Genomic DNA, 21,981 nt, shown 5'->3' on the forward strand with positions numbered 1-21,981 from the left:
TGTGAAAGTAGACTTGTGAAAGCTAAGGGTGGCTTAGAGCAAATCAGATAACAGATTTGTGCTCTACCTGGCAGATGATGTTGGAACTAATGGCAGCTGGATGAAATGTTTGACAGACACCCTCTTCAGTTGCTGAGTTTAAAGGAGACAACAGCAGTGAATTAGCAAAACAGTAGTCAGTGGCAACATCATTCGCCACCTGAATACTATACAAAATTATAAATTGGATAAATTTGTATTTCATGTTTATATCCCTTTGTACAGCCCTATCCCACCAAAAGCCACAGCTCCACTTGATGTCTTAATACAGTCCTAAAATTCTCTATTTGTACATTTATTAAGTACCTACTATATGCTAGATATTATGAAAGTCTCTTAGTATAAATCATAGACTTATATTTGAAATACCTGTTGAGTAATGTGGAAGACAGAAGCAGAGAATTACAACTACTTCACTGGAGGTTACCCTCCCAGAAAAGACTCCAAAAATTCCATAAATAAGCCTTTTTTTTCCTTCATTAAGCACACTACCACTCCTATCGTCCTCCATCCTACAAATATAAAATACAGATTTTTCATTCTCTGTAGATGCTATTAATCAAGTAGTATACCTTTGTAAGTTTACAGAAAAATGAGTCGTGTGTGGGTGTATGCATATATTTAAGCACTTACTCATCTAGAATAGGTGGAATGCTTTGAGGAATATTGTGAAGCAGGTAGCCTCCCTTTGCCCCTTTCCTTTTCTGAGAAACACAATCTTTGACCTCCCATATTCTTGTGATCAGAATAACAGGGATTTTTAAAAAAAAAAAAAGATCTTTCAGAATGATTTCAAGACAGTGATGTTCCCATGTTCCCAAGGGGTAAATGAGAAGTTAACTTTACCCACTTCCAAACCACTCCAAATAAGCATATTACCCATGTAAATACCAATGTAAACCTAGCCTCAACACAAGTGCCCTACCCAACATCCTCCCCACAACAGATTACTACCTTTAGGTCCTTCCTATATGTAAGTTTTGGAACTGCTCTCTCTGACCACTAATCTAAAATATCTCCTAGTTAAGTAGATGGGAAATAATAAAGAGCAACTGATAAGAATCCATATAAGTATGCATGGAAGTTTGGGGAGGAGGAAGTGTAGTATACTTGTATGACTAATGTGTATAGCAAGAAGGAATGAAAAATGGGAGACAATGTAGAATACATCATAAAGTCAAGCAAATACCTTGGGCTGGCTGTGACTTTGTTTACATATCTCTTAAATGGGCATAATAATTGCTGCCGTGAAGATCAAATACTATTTGCATAGCAAATAATAAGATTCAATAAATGGTGGTAGTGGAATGGTACTTCAAATTTTGAAAAGTCTTATACTATCATTGGAATTTTTGTTTTAATTTAGAGTAGAGAGCCTTCGGATGAAAAGGGACAATATGACATATAGTGCTGGCCACATTGTGGTTTAAGGTGATAATTGATGTAGGCAAGAGTAATGAGAACCGGAGCTAGGACAGTGGTAGTGGAAATAGAGGAAAGATGGATTCAAGAGATGGTCCAGAAATTGAAACTCTGAACAGTTGAATTTGGAAGTTGAATTGAAGGGATTGAAAACAGTTTGAAGTTTTTTAGTTTGAATAAGTAGATTGGTGGTTATGCCAGAGAGGTGGAATATACTGGCTTTAAGCAGCAAGAGGAAGCAGTTGTGGAAGAGAAAGTAAATGAGTTGAATGTTTTCAGTCTTGAGTTAAGAAAACTGAAAGAAGTCCAAGAAGTTACAAGTTAGCTCGTTGAATCTCAAAGGACAAATTGGGACTTGACTGTAAGTTCTTTAAAGTTCGGGTCACAGCATATTTAGTTTTGTATCATTATCAACCACTCTGGAAATACATGTGGCATTATTAGAATATTTGTTTTCAAAAAATAATAATCATTGAGATAATTCAAACCGAAAAGCCCAGCATCTGCTGACTTTTTTTATTAGGCATGTGAAATGTAATTGCTTTGTCAAATGCATACTGGTTATTTGGAGAGATTTTAAAGAAGGGCTTTACTTTATGTACTGTCATCTCCCTACATTAGTCACATCGGCTCCATTTGCTTGCTGCTTTTTTTGAATACCACACAAGAAAAAAAAATGGAAATTTCTGGTAGCTTCAGAAGGGAAAAAGTCAAGCCTAAGGATAATAGTGATTTCAAATAACATTTAACTATTCTCTAGATGTCACTAGTGTTTTTTGGCAGTTTCTGAAAGTGCCTCAAGATGTACCAGAGCAACTTTCAAATGTACTTGTGTTTTTAATCAATTAAGCTCTATTTTATTTAGCAGTTTTTTTATGAAGAAAAATGCTTTAACAAAAAATTTTGTGTTAATGATTGTTTAACCTTCTTTTTTTCTTTCTTAGTTTCCCAAATAAAATTGTTGAGATGATAAACATTAAAGATTTAAATGAGCTTTTTTCAGAAATAATTTGATAAAATGTTTTAAATACAAGTTTAAATTTATTGATTAGATATTGAAAACTAAAAATATTCAAACAGAATGGAAAATAACTTAGTATAGTGATAACCGTGGCCATTGTAACTATAAGAATTTGAGGATATAGAGAATCTATGTAATTTTCTCACTACAAACAATCATCTCCTAAGACAGAACAAACACTTTTTTAAAAAGCTACAACTACACTAGAGTTCAGGACCCGCTTTATGTCCCTGGGTAGTTAGAGTAAATCAAAAGATCTAAGATTGCTTAGAGAATAAAAGGGATTTCAGTCTGGTCTGCAGTGACACCACAGAGGTAGGATCTTTGCTGAGATCACAGACTAGCCAGCTTCTGGTCATTGCTACTGGCTCTGAGTACCACTGTGCAGAGGAGACAGCTTGATAGGTACCTGCAACTCAGTGACTAAGTCAGGTTACATTCCTTCACTGGAGTGATTCCACTCATCATGAACATTAATGAGTGTCAGGCTAACTTATTCACTTTAGAACTGACACTTCCCTTTTTTAAAAATATGAGTCTTTTAAAAAGAACCGTAGGAAGAAAGGTATATCTGCATCGGAAAGCATTGCTTAATTATCTTCAGTTGATGAATCAGAAACACAAATGAGAAACCACCTTGCATCTCTTTGGGTACACATATATGTGTAAGCCTTAGAGAATTTGAATTTAGCCTTTAATGCATATATTCAAAATGATAAGCACTATAAGTAAAATATACATAAGATATATATGTGTAGTATAATTTAAGTAATGTATAAATATGCATAGGCAAAAAAAAGGACCAAAAGAACATAGGCTAAAGAAATTATAGTGATGTTATGGGAAGAAATACATGTGGAAAAATGAGCTACACCAATAATCAAACACTGATACCATTTTACATGTATTAGTGAATTTTTTTTTAATAAATTTTTTATTTCTCAATTACACTAGACTTTCTGGATTATGTTTCTTTCACGTTTACAACATAGTGTCTAGACATTTATAGAACTTAAATGATCACCCCAAAAATTACAGTTTCGTTCTTTATTTTATACTTTAGAGTCAAAGAAGTAAAGAGGAGTCCATGAAATCCATCGGTGGTAGATTAAGGAGTTTAGGGAGATCTCTAGGACTGCACAAAAGGCAAAATGGAGAAACAGATAAAAGTGAACGGTTCTAGGATGTCCTCCCTGTGCTCTGGCATTGGCAGGGTCTCTCCTGTGCTCTGGTGCCAGGGGTCGTGCCTTCAAGGCCCTGAGATGCTACAGACAAAACTCAATGCCTTTCTCTGGCATCTCACAGCACTTAGAGAAGCGACTTGAGATCATTGGTTTGCATGTTTTCCTTCCATTAGATTGTGATTTCCTTTCTTTGCAGACACTCCATCAAGGAGAAATTACTTTCAAATCTGGTTGTCAGAAGCCTCCATCCTCACGGATGGGTGTCTGGCCTATGATTCTTGCTTATTTTGTCTTTCCCACAAACAATAGGATAAGGCAAGACTATCTTTGTTCACTCTCAGTATTCAATGATGTTTTAGAGTTCCAGGGTCAGGTCTCTAATGCCCACAGTGCCTCAGGTGGGCGAGAGTACCCTCTACATTTATATCTGGTCAAGAAGACCAGAGAAGTGACTATGGAGGTACTGGTGAGAAGCTGGAGATCCTGAAAATGGTTCTTCCTTCTAACAGCCCCAGGATGATGCCATGTTGGCAGCCTTAAGATGAACTTTTTAAAAAAAAAAATTTTGTGATGATGAAAGCAATGTGTTATGTGAGGAATTTGGAAAATACAGGAAAGCTTGAAGAATGGAATAAAAATTACCTATATTTCCTCCAGCCAGAGTTTAACACGTATCCGGTTTAGATGTATTTCTCTTGTTTCTTTTTTCCTACACACACATACACGTACACAAATTGATACACTGCTGTTTTCAAGTAATGATATATACAAAATTTTCCTGCATCATTAAATATTTACAATATCAAATAATTGGAAGCAACTTGAATGTCCCCTCAATAAAAGAATCTGTTTAAATGATTATGTATTAACTCATCGTAATATGCAACCCTTAAAAATAGTAGTGAAGAAAATGTAGCTTCAAAATAAAATGTCTATGATCTGTTAAATAAAAAAAGGCATATATGAAACTATATACATGCTGTGATTTAAGCTACCTATTTATAATTAATTTTCATGCCCTGAAATCCTTCCTGAAATTCCTATATATTCTTCATGTTTCAGCTTCAGTGCTACTTCTTTGAGAAGCCTGCTTTTTTCCTCTAGTTCTCCTAAGCAGAATCTCCCAGGTGCACCGTTTGGGCCTACTATCTACTGCCATTGTAACAGTTCTCAGATTGTATAACTGTTAAGAGGCATGAAGCTTTTTTTTTTTTTTTTTTTTTCATCTTGTCACTACTAGCTCCTAGCTCTGTGTGCCTGTCGGAGCATAATAAGTATTTATTGATGACTGATTCTAAGTGCAGAACTGAGATTTTGTGGGATATGCAAAGGGAAAAAATCATACTCCATTTCCAGTAAAACTAACAAAAAAACGGAATATAGTTATACATAAGCCATGAAGAATTAAATCCTTGAAAACTACCAGTAGAGAAGTCTTAAGAAAAAATTATAAATAAGAGATTAACAGAGAACACCTGTTGCATAAGAACATATTTTTGTATTCATATAATCGAGGACCAAAATAAATACTAAAGTAGGTTTTACTTTTTTGCAACAAAGTTTTGTAGTTTGATACTTTGTATTGCAGTATTGATAATTGGAAATGGAAAGTTATTTTTTTTTGCATATGTACAAGTAATTATAATTTCAAAAATGTTCTCTTTTCTAATGCCATGTGTCAGTATAACTATATAACTCATTGGCATTTAGTAATATTGTCTTGGAATATCTTCTCCAAAAACAAGATAGTGATCTCTCTAGAGTTCTACAGTGTACAATACCTTATAGACATTCCAAAATACTCCTGGAATTTGAATTTTTGTGTAAAGAGAATATTTGAGAGCTAGATCACTTTAGAAGAAGATTAATGTATTAAATTTATAATTTTAATATTAAATACTTAGCAAATGAAGTATTATTTTGTAATGAGTTTGGTTCCCCCACACTCTTACCCCCTTGGTCAGAGAGGCCTGGTTTTTCTTTTCAGTTAGAGGCCCCATGTGTACAACATTTCAGCTAAGGTGCCCACCTAGAAGGAATAAAATATTTTTCTTAGAAATGATATCAAGAAATAGAATATAGCAGTACTTTGTGTACATTTATACAACAGTTTGGATGCAATTAAATTTTTATGTACTTAAATTTTTGTGTACTTAAAAATATGTAGGAATTCTGGGCCTATTATTTCCTCTATTATATTGAAATATATATCAGGATACATTACTATAGATAAGAAAGCTAAAGAACAGAGTAGCTTTTTTCAAATTGCATGTTCAATTTATCTGTTACAATCTTGATTATGTAATGAGGGGGTAATCTTTGGGTTTTTTTTTTTTAACCAAGTAGTCATTTCTTGTATAGTCAAAACCATTCACCTTTATTTAAATTACTGTCCATTATGGGAATCACTTGATCCCTTAAGATTTTAATAACAAAAATTCTTGAAACATATCAAACAATCTGATGTTTACTTAATTAAACTCTAAGTTAGTGGTTCTTAACCTTTTTTGCAATAAAGAATCGAGTTAAATAGTCTGCACAGGAAAAAAATGTACATATATGTAAAATTTTACATAACGTTAGTAGCCAGTGTTTCCCTAAGTTCCTTGGGTTGTGAATTTCTTCATATTGTGTATTTATGATATATGTATTATAAATTTAGTATATTGTATGCTTTTAGAGGTGTCAAGGGATCTCATCCTGAAGCAGATTTTCTATAAAGCTTTTCCACGACACTTGTAGCACAGTTCTTACATATTTTTATTGCATTCACATATAAATCTGAAATTTTTTTCTGAATTGTTTAAAATATTTACTATATATGCTATTTTTTCTCTATCTTATTTTTCTGATAATTGTCTTGGCCAACAACAGATTTCTTTTCTTATTCTAGATTCTGAAGAGGTTCGGTCTGTAAATCCTTCCAGCGTTGATGAAAATATTGACTCTGAGACTGAGAAAGACTCTCTCATCAGTGAAAGTAAACAAATAATTCCCAGTAAAGCTCCTCTTCCATCTGCCCTTGATGAGTATGAGTTCAAAGATGATGATGATGAAGAATTAAATAAAATGATTGATGATAGGCATATTCTTAGGAAAGAGCTACGAAAAGAGAATGAATCTGAAGTAGAAAAGAATAGTTTATTTGCAAAACAAGAAAAAGCTTTCTTTCCTAAATCATTTAGAAGTAAAAAACAAAAGCCATCTAGGGTATTGTATTCAAGTTCTGAAAGTTCAGATGAAGAAATTCTTCAGAACAAAAAGGTTTCTACTCCATGCTCTGTCCCTGAAACATCAAATTCTGATATACAAACCAAAAAGGAATATGGAGTTTCAAATGAACACAAACAGAAAGGCAAAGTTAAAAGAAAATTAAAGAACCAGAACAAAAATAAAGAGAACCAAGAGCTGAAGCAAGAAAAAGAGGGGAAAGAAAATACGAGAGTAACAAACTTGACAGTTAATACTACTCTAGACTGTTCAGAAAAGACCAGAGAGGAGGGGAATTTTAGGAAATCTTTTAGCCCAAAAGATGATACATCATTACATTTATTTCATATTTCCACTGGTAAATCTCCCAAACATTCTTGTGGACTAAGTGAAAAGCAGTCAGCACCACTAAAGCAAGAACATACCAAAACATGTTTATCACCGGGAAGTTCTGAAATGTCATTACAGCCTGATCTTGTTCGGTATGATAACACAGAATCTGAATTCTTGCCAGAGAGTTCAAGTGTAAAATCTTGTAAGCATAAGGAAAAAAATAAACATCAGAAAGATTTCCACCTAGAATTTGCCGAAAAGTCAATTGCTAAAATAAAGGATGAAGATCATAGTCCAGCATTTGAAAATTCAGATTGCACGCTGAAAAAAATGGATAAAGAGGGTAAAACATTAAAAAAGCATAAATTGAAACATAAAGAGAGGGAAAAAGAAAAGCATAAAAAAGAAATCGAAGGTGAAAAAGAAAAATACAAAAATAGGGATGGTGGTAAAGAACTGCAGCGGAGTGTGGAATTTGATAGAGAATTTTGGAAAGAGAACTTTTTTAAAAGTGATGAAACTGAAGATCTCTTTTTGAATATGGAACATGACTCCCTAGTGTTAGAAAAAAAGTCAAAGTTGGAAAAAAACATAAAAGATGATAAATCACCCAAAGAAAAGCATGTCTCAAAAGAGAGGAACTTTAAAGAAGAACGAGAAAAGGTCAAAAAGGAAAGTGAGAAATCCTTTAGGGAGGAAAAAAAAGATTTAAAAGAAGAAAGAGAGAATGTACCTATAGATAAAGAAATAGAATTCAGTTCTTTAGGTATAAGTGCCAGTGAGGATTCTATAGGGTTACATTCAATGGAAAAGGAAATAGAAATTGAAAAACAAGAAAAACATATAAAAGAAAATAAAGAGAAATCTGAGAAACGATTTCAAAGTAAAGAAAAGGATGTTGAGAAAGCTGAAAGAAAAAATTCTGAAAAAGAGAAGAAGGTAAAACATGAGCATAAGTCAGAGAAAGATAAATTAGATAGTGAATGTGTTGACAAAATAAAAGAAAAAGACAAGCTATATTCACATCACACAGAGAAATGTTATAAAGAAGGTGAGAAGATAAAAAATATTACTATTAAGAAAACTGATGACAGAGAGAAAAGTAGAGAAAAGATGGATAGAAAACATGACAAAGAAAAACCTGAAAAAGAGAGGCATGTAGTGGAAAGCAAAGAAAAGCACTTGATGGAAAAAAAAAACAAACAGTCAGATAATAGTGACTACACTAAATCAGAAAAAAGCAAAAATAAAGACAGGGAGATAGATAAAAAGGAAAAATCTAGAGATAAAGAAAGTGTAAATAATTGCAAACACTTCCAGGAAGAGAAGAAGTCAAGTATAGCAGACAGTAGTAAAGTACAACATGACAAAACTTTATCTGTTAAAGAAAAAACAAAAGATGAACCTTTGAAAACTCCTGATGGAAAAGAAAAAGATAAAAAAGATAAAGATATAGACAGATACAAAGAACGAGACAAACATAAGGATAAAATTCAACTAAACAGTTTACTCAGACTAAAATCTGAAGCAGATAAGCCCAAACCTAAGTCATCACTAGTATCAAAAGATATTCGACCTAAAGAAAAGAGGTTACTGAATGATGATTTAATGCAGACAAGTTTTGAACGAATGCTGAGCCTTAAAGACCTAGAAATAGAACAGTGGCACAAAAAACATAAGGAAAAAATTAAGCAAAAAGAAAAGGAACGGTTGAGAAATCGTAATTGTTTAGAACTTAAAGTAAAAGACAAAGAGAAAATAACAAAGCATGCACTAGCTGAGTCCAAAAATAAAGAGCTTATGAGGTCAAAGAGTTCAGAGTTGACTGATGCTTATACCAAGGAGAAACAATGTAAAGATGCTATAAGTAACAGATCACAATCTGTTGACACCAAAACTATAATGAATTTAGGGAAATCATCCTTTGTTTCAGATAATAGCTTAAACAGATCTCCTAGATCAGAAAGTGAAAAGCCGGGTCTCAGCTCCAGATCTGTATCCATGATTTCGGTTGCTAGCTCAGAAGATTCCTGTCATACTACAGTGACAACTCCAAGGCTTCCAGTTGAGTATGACTCTGACTTTATGTTAGAGGGTTCAGATTCCCAAATGTCTTTTTCCCAGTCACCTTTTCTGCCAGTTGCCAAATCTCCTGCCCTTCATGAAAGAGAGTTGGATAGCCTACCTGAACTGCCAGAGCGGATTAAACCACCATATACAAGCAGACTTCCAACATCCCATCTCCGATCATCTTCTGTAGATGATGTTAAACTAGTTATAAACGAAGGGAGACCAACTGTAGAAGTTAGAAAGTGTAGCATGCCATCTGTCATTTGTGAACATACAAAACAATTCCAAACAATAGAAGAAAACAATCAAGGTGGCTTAGCTGCGCCAAGAGATATTTGTCCTTCTCCCAAACCTGAGGTATCTTCAAATGTGCCTGAAAGAGAACTTTCAAATGTGTCTAACATACATTCCAGTTTTGCAGCCTCTCCATCTAGATCTGTAAACAGCAAATATATTTCAACCGATATAAATGTTATCAAGAATACTGCTCCAGTGGGCACTTTAATAGACAGTCCTGTACATTTAGAGCCATCTAATCAAGTTGGTGTGATCCAAAATAAAATGGAGATACCTGCTGATAGACTGGAATCATTAAGCACCAGTGACTTTATCTGCCCAAATTCTAGTACACCTGATCAAGATTCTTCTGGCCAGGGTTTTTGTAATTCCGAAAACAAAATATTGAAAGAACAGAATACTGACTTTTTATCTCTGCACCAGGCTGAACTGCCAGTAAACTCTTGTGCTCAGGATGCAGCAGCCTTTCTGCCTTCACAGCAACCTTGCTCTTTCCACAGCCAGTCACTTGCAGATGCTGAATCTATTTCTAAACATATGTCTTTGTCATATGTTGCCAATCAAGAGCCAGGTATTTTACAACAGAAAGATGCAGTTCAAATTATCAGTTCTGTTTTAGATACTGATACTGAATCTACAAAAGATATGGAAAATAATTTTCCCCTAACAGATGTTCAAAAGACAGATGCCTTTGTTCCAGTGTACTCTGAAAGCACTATTAAAGAAGCATTGCCAAATTTTGAGAAAGCTAATACTTTGCCTGTTTTACCATCAGGAAAGGACTTTAATGGAAGTGATTCCTCTTCCCAGCTAAATATACATTATACGTTTAGCAAACTAATGTATAAGTCTTCCATTGGCCGTGAGGTTGAAAATAGCATTTCTGATATTCAGGTTATTTCACATGAAAAAGAAAAACTGGAGAGTTTGGTTTTTACTAATTTGAATGATAAGTGCGATTCTGATTTATGTGAAAATGCAGGGATGCCAAAAGGAAACCTAAATGAACAAGATAATCCAAAACTTGATCCTGAAAGTGAAAAGTGTTTGCTTTCTGTTGAAGATGATGAATCACAACAAAGCACTTTATCAAATCTGGAAAACCATTCACAGCAACCAGCTCAGCCAGAAATGCACAAAGATGGTCAACTAATTAAAGTAGAATTAGAAGAAAATGCTGAAGATGATAAAACTGAAAGCCAAATCCCTCAAAGGATGACTAGGAACAAAGCAAATACAATGGCAAATCAAAGCAAACAGATTCTTGGTAGCTGTACACTATTACCAGAAAAAGACAGTGAATCTTCATCTCCCAGAGGAAGAATAAGATTAACTGAAGAAGATGATCCTCAAATTCATCACCCACGGAAGAGAAAAGTGTCGCGTGTACCTCAACCTGTGCAAGTGAGTCCGTCTTTACTACAAGCAAAAGAGAAAACTCAGCAGTCTCTGGCAGCCATTGTAGATTCTCTGAAACTAGATGAGATTCAACCATACAGTTCAGAGAGAGCGAATCCATATTTTGAATACTTGCATATAAGGAAAAAAATTGAAGAAAAGCGCAAATTGTTGTGTAGTGTTATTCCTCAAGCACCTCAGTATTATGATGAATACGTGACATTTAATGGATCGTACCTCTTGGACGGAAACCCCTTAAGCAAGATTTGCATTCCCACAGTAAGTAACATCACTAGATATACAGTGCTATCCAGTAGAAATACAATGCAAGTCACATATGTAGTTTCAAATTAATCTAGTAGCCACATTTTAAAAAGTATAAAGAAACAGGTGAAATTAATGTAATATTTTATTTAACCCAATATAGAAAAATTATACTGACATTTTTTTTTGTGTGTGTGCTAATTATTTGAAATCTGGTGCGCTTACGGTACATCTCAATTTAAACTAGCCACATTTCAGTAAATGCTCAGTAGCCATGTGTGGTTAGTGGCTGCCTTATTGACCAGTACTGGTCTACAGTATTTTGTTTTTCGTTATCTGCTTTTCCTTTTGTACCTTTCTTTAAAGAGTAATTCCTTTACATGTACTTTTGATCTTATTCCCTCCAGTCTTCTCTGAACCTTCCTCTATTAAAATACTTCTCGCTAGTATATGTTTCAATTTCCCCACTCCGTTGGCCTTTATCCACCCATTCCAAACATTGGGTCTCCATCCTAGGAAAAAAAAGTTACCCCTTGACTATGTCAGTTTGTCAAGCTCACCCTTTCTCTTTCCTTCACTATCATGCTCTGGGAGAGAAGTCTGTGCCTCATGTTTCTTCTATATCCCCTCCTTTTCATCTTTTGACTGTTAGGCGTTGGCAGTGGTCACCAGTGAGTTTGTAATTGCCAGATTCATTGACCTCTTTCTTTTTCTACTTGATCTCAGTCATATTTGACACTGTGGCCATCTTAATCTTCATAAAATCCCCCCACCCTGCCTCAGTCTTTCCTGGTGGTTCTCCTCTCTTTTTGCTTCTCTTGCCTCACTGACTCATCTTTCTATCTCTTTTAATTAATCTTCTATCCACACTTTAAACATCTGAGTTGTCTAGGAATCAGTTCTTCAGTCAGCTTTTTGTCAGTGTGGTCTTATCTATCGCCATGGTTTCAGCAGTCTTTCCATATGCCAGTTAGTCCCCAAAAAATCTTATAAAAAATCTCCATATCATCTCTGCTGACCTCCAGAATCAAATGTATTTGCTTCCTGGGCATCCTCACCTAAATGACTTTCAGACATAGGTTTGATTCCTCAGGAAGCTGGCTCTGAGATTGTGTGCAAGAGATTTATTGGTGAGTGCTCTGAGGAACAATACATGTAAGTGTGTGAAGGAAGCAGAATTGAGCAGAGTGAGAAATTGAACTGAAATGCAATTGCAACAATGACCTCAGCCGAACCCATGGGATCTCTGGAATGGGATCGCCTTTCTGATAAATAACCTACAGTCAGGAAGGAAACATGACCTTGGCCACACCAGCTTGCTTCTCTGAATCATCATTTCTTAGAACTCCAGTGAGAACTGTCAGCCACCAACAAACACTCTTAGGAGTTGGAGGCTAAGTGCCTCATTCCTGGATGGTTGGTGGGGGCAGATATAACCATATACCATGCCATTCGCTCTGACCTTAGACTTCACGTAGACCACAAAGAATGATTTGTCCTCATTCCCTTTAAAAAAAAAAACCCTCAGATCTGATTATGTGACTACCCAGCTAAATATCTTTAGAGACTCAATTTTCTATAGACCATAATCTCCATCAGCATATACAAGGACTTCCCATACTTTTCTAGGCTTGGCTATAGTTACTACCCTACTGTACATGATGATCCCCAGGCTGTCTGTTTCACAAAGCCTTTGCCACGTGTTCCTCCTTCCAAAGCCCAGTTCAGAGAAAAAAAGTTTGAAGAAAGATGGTTTTTTAGTCCCACATCCACAGAATATACCTGATGCTAGTGCCTTTTAAATCGTAAAAGGCAGATTTTTATATAACCCTACTAGTGATAAGCAGTAGTAGTAGATTTAAAAGAATAGAGTTATAAGTAAATTGGTCATACTTTAAGCAAAATAATTTGTTAATGATTCAAAGAATACACACTAAGAATTTTTCTGTTTCTTTTATTTCCCCTTAAAGGGTAAGAAATTTTAACTGAAATGCAGTTGTATCATAGGCTTGAAATATAGGTAACACTTTAAAGAACTTATTTAAATGAGAACTTCTTGGAGTATCAATATTGTCCCCATTTCTTGTCCTAGCTTATAATTATTGTCAGCCTATTAGGATAAAGGAATATATCTCAGTATGTCTGGCACAGTATAACTTAGTTGACTCTTCTGACTTTTCTGAAGATGAGACAAACATTGTGCTTCATGATATGGTACAACAAGAAGAATATTCAAGGATCACAGACATTTGTTGCCATACTTGGATGTGTCTTTATGTTAATGATAGAGTACATGAATAGATTGGGTCAGCTTTCTGAACCTCCAGCATCTACCAGAAAGCACAGTCCACCAGAATAATCAAATTAGAGATTAACCAATCATAAGCTTTTTGGAGTATGGATAAATAAAATGGATTATCACATGTTATAAAGAAGTTTGGAAACCACAAGTCTATTAGAAAACAATTTCACCTATTTTATAAAAGACTTAATTCATTAAATGTAAAACTCAGCACTTTAGTGCTTGATTTTTACCATTTCTACAATACACTGAGTACTGATACACTCAGACTGCTATAATCTTCAGGATTGTTTGCTAGATGCCTTTTTGTTTTTGAGACTCCTCTCCCTGTCTGTGAGCTATCACTTAATGATACTTTAAAGTATATCTCTTTAATAAATAACTTCTTTAGTCCTTCTGATTTGCTCTTTGAAATTTGCTATGGTCTCAAAACATGTAAGTTTGCTGGAATGCCCCACTGTGTTTTAAATAGTTGAAATTGAGCAGTAACAACCAATTGTATAATCGTTACTATTATCATTTCAGAGAATATCAGAATTTATATTTTCATGAAGTTATCTACTAAAAGGGCTTAATTTTATAAGAATAGCCTATTATTATAAATGAAACCTAATACGTTTAACTAATTTTTTTTTAATTTAGATTACACCACCTCCTTCACTGTCAGATCCACTTAAAGAGCTTTTTCGGCAACAGGAAGTTGTAAGGATGAAACTACGTTTGCAACACAGTATTGAAAGGGTAAGAAATATTTACATTTACGCTAAAAGTAACTTTTCACAATAGATTATGATGGCCTACAATTTTATGTTAGTGAATTTTTCTTATTTAGAACCATTTGGGGAAGTTGTTTGTTACCTTGTGCTTATGCAATCAGATGGAGAATTTTTAAGCCTGTTTTAGGATAGTTTCTTCCATGTTACAATTCATGTTGAGTATATTTTTTGATGTATAAAAGTGTCTAATAATTTCTTGTCATTTGTCGGATTTACAGAACTGTAACAATAAATTCCTAGTTGGACATTTGGATTTCCACATTTTGGAATTGTTGCTTGGTACCAGCACTACTTTGGTGCAAAATACTTAAAATTAACAAAGGCTGTGCTTACTGGCCCTTTTAGGTCTGCCTTAGTATTCTAGTTTCTACTGGTTAGTCTTGACATGAAATGACAGGGGGGGAAAAACCTTTTTATAAAAATCATAAAAGTTATTTCACTTTGCTTGACAAAAATAACACCTTAATCTTTTGGGAGAGTCAGGAACTTCTGAAAATGTGGTAGAAGCTCTGATTCTTTTTCACACGAATGTACCCATACTCATATATAAACAAAACCTTGTATATAATTTCTTTGATTCATATATGATTAGTTCTCTAGGGCAGAGGTTCTTAACCTTTTTTTGTGCCATCAACCCCTGTAACAATCTCTAAATATAAAATCTTTTCTCAGAATCATGTTTTAAAATAAATTTATGGCATTACTACAAGAACAACAAATAAAGAAACACTGATAACAGAACTTACAATGCTGTGCATGACCCATGTCCATGAGCAATTTGTTAGCACTAAGAATTTAGGTGAAATAATACATATCAATAGCTTTTTTACCTATCAGGCATATACAAAAGCCATGCCACCTTACACACATGTAAGAGTTGTCATTTGAACTGTACAATTTGCAGAACTTTAACAAGTAGTGAAAATGACTCACATCCTTCCACATATTGAGCAACAAAATAATTTAGAATTGCAGAATACTAGAAAGCAACTTAAATGTCTAACCAGTGTGAAAATAAACAACTTGACAATTTGGTTACAGAATAAACTACTAGCTACAGAATTGCTTGATAGTAGGACAGCTGTGTTGCACAGTTATCTTTATAAAGGAAAACTGCTATTGTGTGTGATAACTATTGGAATTTCAAAGAAGAAATTAGTATAAATATTGGAGGACAACATCTACAACAACTATAACATAAATTGAAAATATTTGTGATTTATGTGGATGACAAAGATACTTGTCATACTTCTTATATTACTGTGGTTTGTGGCATATGTTCATAATTAAAAGAAATGCCAGTTGGAGATTAGTGAAAATAAAGACATTCTTTTCCCATCCAAGTTTACAGATGACCCTTTCCTCATTCTATCTATAGGATTGTTGAGCATGTGAAGAACCCAGCTTAAGAACTGCTGTTCTGAGGTTTTTTTCCCATAGAAAGCAATAGCATTTAAATACTATATTAAATGAATGAACACAACTTGCAGCCAGAGCCCCGGCCCCATGCCCCATTATGCCTTCCCTAAGAACTAAGTGGAAGCAATGCTTTGGGAAATGTAAAACCCATTCTCAGAAGACATTATTTGAGAGATTCTGCTCTAGAAGTTTAAAGATAACAACATTAAGAATGATGATCTCAAGTGGAATATTTAGGCATATCATTACCTCTGTCCTTGAAGTGCTAACCAGACTTCTCCTAATTGATGTTAAGCCAAAGAAGATAGTTACCACCAGATGCACAAGTCTATCACCAGGATCAGGATGGTATCTGCAGCTGGACTCTAGGAATTCCCTTTCAGCTAAATGCAGAAAATTGCCTCGATCATTCCATTAACCTTCTGATAGGGTAACTCTTCATGTTACATAATTGGAAATTTTGAACCCCACTTAACTAACACATTAAGGAATGATTATATTGTGATTATCAGAGGTTTACAAGTAGTTAACATCAGAGTACATTGTGTTTATTTCTGTGAAAATATTTTTTATAAAAGAGAAGCTGCCACCACAATGGAATACCACTTCAAGCCCATTAGAATGGCTATAATAAGAAAAGACTTAATGACAGATGTTGACAAGGATGTGAAAAAATTGGAACCCTCATACATTGCTGTTGAGAATATAAAATGATACTTCTGTTGAAAACAGTTTGGTGGTTCTTCAACAAGTTAAACATAGAATTACCATATGACCTAGCAGTTCTATTCCTAGTTATTTACTTGAGCATGAATAGTCATAGCAGCGTTATTCATGGTAGACCAAAGATGGAAACAACCCAAAAGGCCATCAACTAGTGCATGGATAAATAAAATGTTGTATATTCACACAGTGGAATATCCTTCAGCCATAAAAAGGAGTGATGTACTTATACTTGCTTAAACACAAATGAACCTTGAAAACATGCAACATGAAAGAAGCCAGTCACAAAAGACCACGTATTGTTTATCTCATTTATATGAAATGTTCAGAATAAATCCATAGAAACAAAAAATAGAGTAGTAGTTGCCAGGGAAAGAGGAAGAATGGAGAGTGGCTGCTGGCTATGAGATTTCTTTTGGGAATGATGAAAATATTCTGGAATTAGTGGCAATAATTGAACATCTTGGTGAATATATTAAAAGTCACCATTGTACACTTTAAAAGATAATTTTTATTATATAGATATCTAACCACTATCCTGTACAGCTGAAACTAATATAAAATAATATTGAATGTCAACTGTAATTGAAAAGAAAGGAACAAAAGAGGAAGAGAGAAAGCAAACTTTTTAAAAGAAAATGCCAATTTGGAAAAAAAAATTATTTACATTTTTAGAACACTAAGAGTTCCTAAATTTTTCAAGCTTACTGTGAAGAAAAAAACTACTCTGAGACACAGATTCTTTAGCACATTTTAAGTGGTTTTATTTTATTTGAAAACAAGTGGTTGAAGAATTGATATTTTAAAATTCTTTGTTCAACTAGGAAAAACTCATTGTATCTAATGAACAGGAAGTTCTACGAGTTCATTACAGAGCTGCAAGAACATTGGCAAATCAAACACTGCCATTTAGTGCATGCACTGTTTTACTGGATGCAGAAGTCTACAGTGTGCCACTGGATGCTCAGGTAAAGTGCTCACTGATACTGTTAGAATGCTGTTAGAATGGGGTGTTTTTTAATCTATTTCCGTAGAAGAAACTTTATTTCAACAATCATTAAAGCTCAAAGAAGAAATCAACTCTTTCGAACCACCTGAAAGTAGTCCCATATCACCTGATCCTGTATTTTCTAAAGTCCTCTAACGTAATGTCTAATGATGATGTTTATAATTTAAAAGCTTATATTATAAAAGCAGATATGTGTTTAGGCTATTATAAAACAGCTATATGTTTAGGATAGTGCCCCTATAGATAACTTGTAATTTGTTTCTTAAGTGACACACCCAAAGAATGAGACTGGTAGGAGGGGAGGAGCAGAGACATGTGGCATTTTAAAATCAGGAGGGATATCTCAGGTACGAAGGTCTCCACTTGAGGAGCAAGCGGTCCTAGCCTCGCACCAAGCTCCCCAGCCCTGGGTTTCAGTGCTGGGAAGGTAAGTCCCCATAAATTCTGTCTGAAAACCAGCAGAGATTGGCTGAGTGAGAAGTGGGTCTGCTGGAGTAACAGGCGTTCCTCTTAAAGGGCCCATGCACGAACTTACTGCTGATGGACTCACTCTGAGCTCCAGCACTGGGGGCAGCAGCTTGAATTTGCCAGGGACATACAAAGAGGAACTGAATTGTCCAGCTTCAGGGCGAAAGCTGGAGGTGCAGTTTTCTTCCAGACAAGAGTGCTGACAGAAACCATTGTTCCTTTGTTGAACCCCACCCCCACCCCGCATGCAGGTGAGTGCCATATCTGAGTCTCCCATCAACCTACCTAATACCAGTTGCCCAGCCCTGGTGATTCTTTGAGAGCTTGCCCCACCCAATTTGCGGCCCCACCCAAGCTGCTACCAGGGGCTTTTCATACAAATGATGTATATTGCCTCATGCTGCGGACCTTTGTAAAATCTCACAAACCCTAGACAATCAGCGTCTGGCCTCATTGTGCCCTGTACTTCTTGCTAATCAGTCCCAAGCCCAGCACAAGTGGCAACCATGTGCAGATCAGTTTGTAGTTCATACAAGTGGCCCTGGTCAGGGCACAGGCAGCAACTGGCCTTGCCCTGCACCAGAGCACCAATCAACCACCTCCACAAATGACACACCCAAAGAACAAACTCGGCAGGCACCAGATCCATGCCAAAGCGAATCCTGCTTCATAGTGTCTGCTCCTGCACAACAGCTCCTCCACTATAGTCATGGCCAGTCCTCACCAATTAGCTTGAGGGTCAGTCCTTCTTCTTGATGTGCTAACATCATTCAAGGCTCAGCTACAACAGGAGGGTACACACAACCTACACAAGGGACACACCTGAAGCACCTGGCTCAAGTGACCAAGGAGACTGCACCATTGGGCCTCACAGGACACCTACTACCTAAGGCCACTCTACCAAGACTGGGAGACATAATATCTCTACCTGCTACATAGAAGCAAACACAGGGAGGCAGCCATAATGAGGAGACAAAGAAACGTCCTAAATGAATGAACAGAAAAGAGCTAAACAAAATGGAGACAAGTAATCTGCCAGATGCAGAATTCAAAACACTGATTATAAGGATGCTCCATGACCTCAGTGCAAACTTCAAAAAAAGGGATAGGAAACATGAAAATGGAGATAGAAAACAAAAAAGAAGCAGTCAAATGAATACAATAACTGAAATGAAGAATGCATTAAAGGGAATCAATCAGCAGTATATTAGATGAAGGAGAGGATTGAATTAGTGATTTAAAAAATAAGGTAGCAGAAAACACTCAATCAGAAATGCAACAAGGAAAAAAGAATCCAAAAAAATGAGGATAGTTTAAAGCAGTGATCCCCAACCTTTTTGGCACCAGGCACTGGTGCTCCTATGAGAATCCTGATCTGAAGCGGAACTGAGGCAGTGACGCTAACGCTGTGGAGTGGTTGCAAATGCAGATGAAACTTGACCTCACTCACCTGAAGCTCACTTCCTGTTGTGCGGCCCGGTTTTTAACAGCCACAGACTGGTACTGGTCCATGGCCCGGGAGTTGGGGATCCTTGGTTTAAGGGGCCTCTGGGACAACGTCAAGCATAACAGCATTTGCATAATAGGGGCACCAGAAGGAGAAGAGAGGGTAAGAAATTGAAACCTATTTGAAAAAATGACAGAAAACTTCCCTAACCTGGCGAAGAAAACAGACATACGAGCCCAAGAAACAGAGTCCCAAACATGATGAACCCAAAGAGGCTCACACCAAGACACATCAAAATGAAAATGGCAAAGGTTAAAGACAGAATTTTTAAAGCAGCAAGAGAAAAGCAGTTAATTACCTACAAGGGTGTGCCCATAAGATTGTCAGCCTATTTCTCAGAATCTTTGCAGGCCAGAAGAGATTGCCAGGAAATATTCAAAGTGATGAAAAGCAAGGACCTATAACCTAGGTCACCCAGGAAAGCAATTGTCAGCGGCGAGCTGATTGAGAAGGAAAAGTTTCAGTGGTACGCCCAGTTGAAAGAACACAAGAGGGGCCAACACGAGAGTGAAACGGCAGGCACCAACTTTATTGAGGGGAGTGTGTGCTTCAGTGCTCGTGGACCGCATAGGCCCCATAGCAGGCAGTGACCTATAATCCACTCTTGGGCAGCCCACCAGAGCAGCCACAGAGTTAGACCTCGATATACAGCCCAACTGTCGGTGCAGATGTGCACTGGGCCAGTTTCATAAAGACCAGCCACACAGCATGAAGCTCAGCCCATTGGCTGGACTGCCCAGCACCAGTTTCATACCAAAAGGTTTCTGTGGACAGCTGCAGTGCCACAGCAGCCCATGTTGGGGGCTGCCCATGGCGCAAGCCATCTGTGTACTAGGCATCCTCAGGGATGGGAGCCCGACCTTCTACGTAGGGCTCGGTACATGTCCCATCTCAGCAGGCTCCTCCAGGAGTTCTGCTTGAAACTGCATTGGTCCCAATACGGGATGCAATTGACCTGACAGGGGCTTGCAAAGAAGTGCACCCACTGCTCCAAGTATGTACCTCCACTTGGTCAGTGTAGGGATCTGTGCAATTTCTGTACGGGGAGCCTTCACCCAAGACTGCAGCCACCCCTCCACAGGGTACATGGACACAGTTATGGAATTAGGGCCAGTGATGTCCTCACTGTCCAGAAGGGCTGCATATATGGCAGCCAGTTGCTTCTCTATGAGAATACCGTGCTTCCACACCTTTCCATAACTGGGACCAGAAGTCTATCAGTACTTTCCGGGAACTGTGCTTCTGCCATAAGCCCCATCCAAACCCTGCATCATTCACCTGCACCATAAGCAAGAATGGGAGGGCTGGATCTACTACGCGTAGAGTTTGGGCTCGTGCTGCAGCTTGCCCTTGTAACCTTAAAGGCATCTTCTATCTCAGAGGTCCAATCCCACTAGGCACTCTGTCACACGAGATGATGCAGGGGTTGCAACAAGGAGGCCAAATGGGAAACGAACACTCTCTAAACCCAAATAGGTTTGGAGCTGCTTCACAGTCTCAGGTCGAGGATATGCGTGTATCTTATCAATCACCACCTCCGGCATTACTTTGGTCTTACCTGACCAGACTACTCCCAGGATTTTGACAGAGAATCCAGGTCCCTGGACCTTGTCCTCGTTGACTTCCGAACCTCAGTCAGTGAGAACTTCTCGCAGGCTGGTTGCTGCTGCTGCTAGTTCTGTAAGAGAATCAGAGGTTAGCATTATATCATCAATGTAATGATACAAGTGCACTGTGGGCGGTCGTTTCCACATGGCTAAATCTTGAGCCACAAGACTGTGGCACAGAGTAGGGCTGTGCAGATAGCCCTGGGGAGGAACGAGGAATGTCCGCTGTCACCCTTCCTAGGTGAAGACAAACTGTTCTTGACTTTCTAGGGCTATGGCAATAAAGAAAAAGGCATTTGCCAAGTACACCACAGAATGGTATTGTTCAAGTTCATGCGACAGCCGGTCCATGATGTCCGTGACGTTTGGCATGCAGGGACAGCCTAACCTTATTCAGCTCCCCCACCAACCGGTGTCCTGGCCGAATTTATAATCAGGGAAATAATCGGCTAGCTGCACCTCATGGGTTGTGGCTTTCCCAGGAATAAAAGTGAATTGCTGGTCAGGGTGCAGCTGATTCCACAGCGCCAGCAGCACTTCATTAGCTTGCAGCTCAGTCTTTTCTGCAGTGACTCCTGCCGCGAAGAGATCAAACCACATCTGCCTGTGGCTCACTCTCACGGCTGAACAGTCTGGGAGCTGCTCCACCCTCCTCCCCCTTTTCAGCCACGCCTCTGTCTGTGCACTGGCCAGTCTGGGAGTGCGTAGGGCAGTATGGCGCACACTCCAATGGAATGCCCCTTGCATTTCGCTTCCACATCCCCCAACTTAGCCATGAAGGACGTCACTTCATGGATCCGCCTATCCACCTAAGTACCAGCTGGGCTGGAAGTCAGTCAAGTCCTTTATATAGGTTGTAAATACCTCTTCATCGGGACTAGTATACTGGGCGCAAAACATTACCTGTCGCATGCCCATTTCTCGAATTATCT

The 21,981-nt window shown here is 37.2% G+C and overlaps 1 protein-coding gene across 4 annotated transcripts in view; it reads left to right on the forward strand.

The window, feature by feature from the left end:
* Window positions 1-21,981, forward strand: part of ANKRD12 (ankyrin repeat domain 12) — a 122,106-nt gene that overhangs the window by 89,023 nt on the left and 11,102 nt on the right. For all 4 annotated transcript variants that reach the window (XM_039845854.1, XM_039845856.1, XM_039845855.1 and 1 more), the window contains 3 exons: window positions 6,560-11,253; window positions 14,183-14,281; window positions 17,283-17,426. In XM_039845854.1, the coding sequence (XP_039701788.1) occupies window positions 6,560-11,253; window positions 14,183-14,281; window positions 17,283-17,426 (4,937 nt within the window). The remainder of the gene's footprint in view (window positions 1-6,559; window positions 11,254-14,182; window positions 14,282-17,282; window positions 17,427-21,981) is intronic.

The sequence above is a fragment of the Pteropus medius genome, unplaced genomic scaffold (assembly GCF_902729225.1).
Source record: "Pteropus medius unplaced genomic scaffold, Ma_sr-lr_union100, whole genome shotgun sequence".
Classification (NCBI taxonomy): domain Eukaryota; kingdom Metazoa; phylum Chordata; class Mammalia; order Chiroptera; family Pteropodidae; genus Pteropus; species Pteropus medius.